We start from the raw sequence: 2,454 nt of genomic DNA, 5'->3' as shown, positions 1-2,454 counted from the left end.
GAATTAAATTTAGGAAGCAAATTTAGGACGAATTGCAATTAGTTGATTAATTAGTTTTCTCAATATTTTCACCTTTTAATCGCTCCTTAGATTTTTAATAGCATATAGAGCCCATTGAAGTTTGAGAAATGTGATGAATGTAAATTTAGGACGAATTGGAAATCGCAAAACTATTCTGAAGAAGTCATTTAACGTCTATCAAGGTTCAAATTGTAAAATGAGTGAACAAATTGATATAGGGGTAAAATGTAAAGAGCATAATGAATAATTAAAATTACAATTATACCCTCGCCGCTACGGCCTGTTGTTTCATGAGCTAGTTGGTAACGTCCCCAGCTCATTGCGCTTCGAAGCCAAGCAACCCTCGCTGGATTCCACCTACCGGTCCGCCTTAAGACTCTCGGCATCGAGCTAGGCCCACCCACCCTCCCTGATGGCCGACGTCGAGGGTAACAGGAGCGGCGCCGGCAAGCGCAGCGGCGGCGTAGCCCATGGATACCGGGAGGAGCGCGGGTGGATGCCCTGGCTGGTGCCGCTAGTCCTTGCGGCGTGCGTGGCGGTGTTCGTGGTGGAGATGTATGTGAACAACTGCCCCTCTCGCTCCCAGGCCTACGGCTCCTGCTCCGCTCGCTTCCTCCACCGCTTCTCCTTCCAGCCCGTCCGCGAGAACCCCCTTTTGGGCCCCTCCGCATCCACGTGAATCCACCTCCTCCCTCGGTGTTTCTGGTTAAAGTTTGGGTTTTTATTTTGTTCTCGGTCGCCCGCTTGTTGATTCGGCCAAAACCCTCTTTGCCATTATGTTTTCTTCTGTTAAGCTTTTGCGATTGTCTCTTAATCATTCTCGTGACGCCCTGCTTCTTCTTTTCAGCTTGGAGAAATTGGGGGCTCTTCAGTGGAGCAAAGTAGTTCATCAGCATCAAGCTTGGAGGCTTGTTACCTGTATCTGGTTACATGCAGGACTCATCCACTTACTCGCGAATATGTTATGCTTACTTTTTGTTGGAGTTCGGCTTGAGCAGCAATTTGGATTCGGTATGTGTTCTTACTAACTTAACTGGATCAAATCATTCCAAAGTAACAACTTTGCATTCAACATTTAAAGGTTCTATATAAGTTTTTGTGATTAACGTCTATAACTATACTCCCAAATTATCTCGGTCATTTCAATTCCTAGTTCAGATTGTTTTTAATCTGAATTTGGCCTCTTTATATCAATTTTCAGAATCTTGACAAAAAAAAAATCTCCTTTGCAGTGCGCATTGGGATCATATATCTTTTATCAGGTTTAGGTGGTGCCGTTCTGTCTGCTCTGCTCTTGAGGAATGGCATTTCTGTTGGTGCCTCTGGGGCTTTGTTTGGACTACTTGGAGCAATGGTTTCAGAACTTATCATAAATTGGACTATTTATTCCAATAGGGTAATTATGTACCCTCCTACCTGACTTGTACTCAGAGTCGAGCTTAGTTTGGTACAATGGCTTAATAGATGCAATCTCTTTGAGTAGGTTGCAGCTCTGTTAACTCTTGTGGTCATCATTGCGATCAACCTAGGCATTGGCTTATTTCCTCACGTTGATAACTTTGCCCATATTGGAGGCTTCTCATCAGGTTTCCTCCTAGGTTTTGTTCTGTTAATTCGGCCTCAGTTTGGTTGGATGGAACACGAGGATCTTCCTTTTCCAGCCCAGATTTTATCCAAATACAAAGCATACCAATACATCTTGTGGGTGATTGCATTGCTTTTGCTAGTAGCTGGGTGAGAAATCTTCGTAGTAGCCTGTACAAATTTGTCTGATATTGCATGACATTTCTCAGATTATGTATTCAATCAATTCACACTGCCTGTTTCTTCTGCAGATTTGTTGTTGGATTAGTCATGCTCTTTACAGGAGTGAATGGAAATGACCATTGCCATTGGTGCCACTACTTGAACTGTGTGCCAACATCGAGGTGGGTTTGCGAGAGTTAAATAACTCTGAGCTTTAGCAGTGTTTATAAAAACGTCAAGGCAAAGTTTCAACAAGATGGATCAGCGCTTGGAGATGCATCTTTTGTTCTGGTTAGATGCTGTTGGTACATAGCTCAAATCTGGTTTTCTTTTGTAGAGTTTTGTTATTCTCGCGTTTAGTTTGTACTGTTTCATTTCGGTAATGTTAGCCTATAACTTGTCGTACCCTCGTTGGATCGCACACTCATTATCAATTTTATATTAGGTGATAACAATTGCATTATGTTAATAGCTGAAAATCTTCATGATTGTTAGCTTGCAGCCTGATCATACTCACTGCTAATCTGTGCTAACCGATCAGATACATCTGATCATAAAAGTGCTTGAATATTCATGAGCAGTATTGAAGTATGCAGGACAATCTAGCAGAGCCAGAGAGTTCGAGTCCCTCTAGTTCAGCTTTCAGGTACTTATCCCTGTTTTTGTTTATAATCCTTGTGTGTTAAT

The 2,454-nt window shown here is 42.5% G+C and overlaps 1 protein-coding gene across 1 annotated transcript; it reads left to right on the top strand.

Moving 5' to 3' along the window:
- Nucleotides 1-408: 408 nt before the first annotated feature.
- On the top strand, nucleotides 409-2,236 carry LOC122030431 (RHOMBOID-like protein 3). Its single transcript, XM_042589631.1, has 5 exons — nucleotides 409-696; nucleotides 869-1,032; nucleotides 1,254-1,417; nucleotides 1,505-1,755; nucleotides 1,857-2,236. The coding sequence occupies exons 1-5, from the start codon at nucleotides 434-436 to the stop codon at nucleotides 1,966-1,968; spliced, it is 954 nt and encodes a 317-aa protein (XP_042445565.1). The 5' UTR covers nucleotides 409-433; the 3' UTR covers nucleotides 1,969-2,236.
- Nucleotides 2,237-2,454: the final 218 nt, after the last annotated feature.

Source organism: Zingiber officinale, chromosome 10B, assembly GCF_018446385.1.
Source record: "Zingiber officinale cultivar Zhangliang chromosome 10B, Zo_v1.1, whole genome shotgun sequence".
NCBI classification, from domain to species: domain Eukaryota; kingdom Viridiplantae; phylum Streptophyta; class Magnoliopsida; order Zingiberales; family Zingiberaceae; genus Zingiber; species Zingiber officinale.
The sequence above is the reverse complement of the archived record's forward strand: the minus strand, read 5'-3'. Positions and strand labels throughout refer to the sequence as shown.

What these genes read in the sequence shown, in the direction of transcription:
- LOC122030431 (XM_042589631.1), top strand. Translation starts at nt 434, where the DNA reads ATGGCCGACGTCGAGGGTAACAGGAGCGGCGCCGGCAAGCGCAGCGGC. An exon ending in TGAGCAGCAATTTGGATTCG is followed by an intron (nt 1,033 to 1,253) that starts GTATGTGTTCTT and finishes TCTCCTTTGCAG; the next exon opens with TGCGCATTGGGATCATATAT. An exon ending in GGACTATTTATTCCAATAGG is followed by an intron (nt 1,418 to 1,504) that starts GTAATTATGTAC and finishes CTCTTTGAGTAG; the next exon opens with GTTGCAGCTCTGTTAACTCT.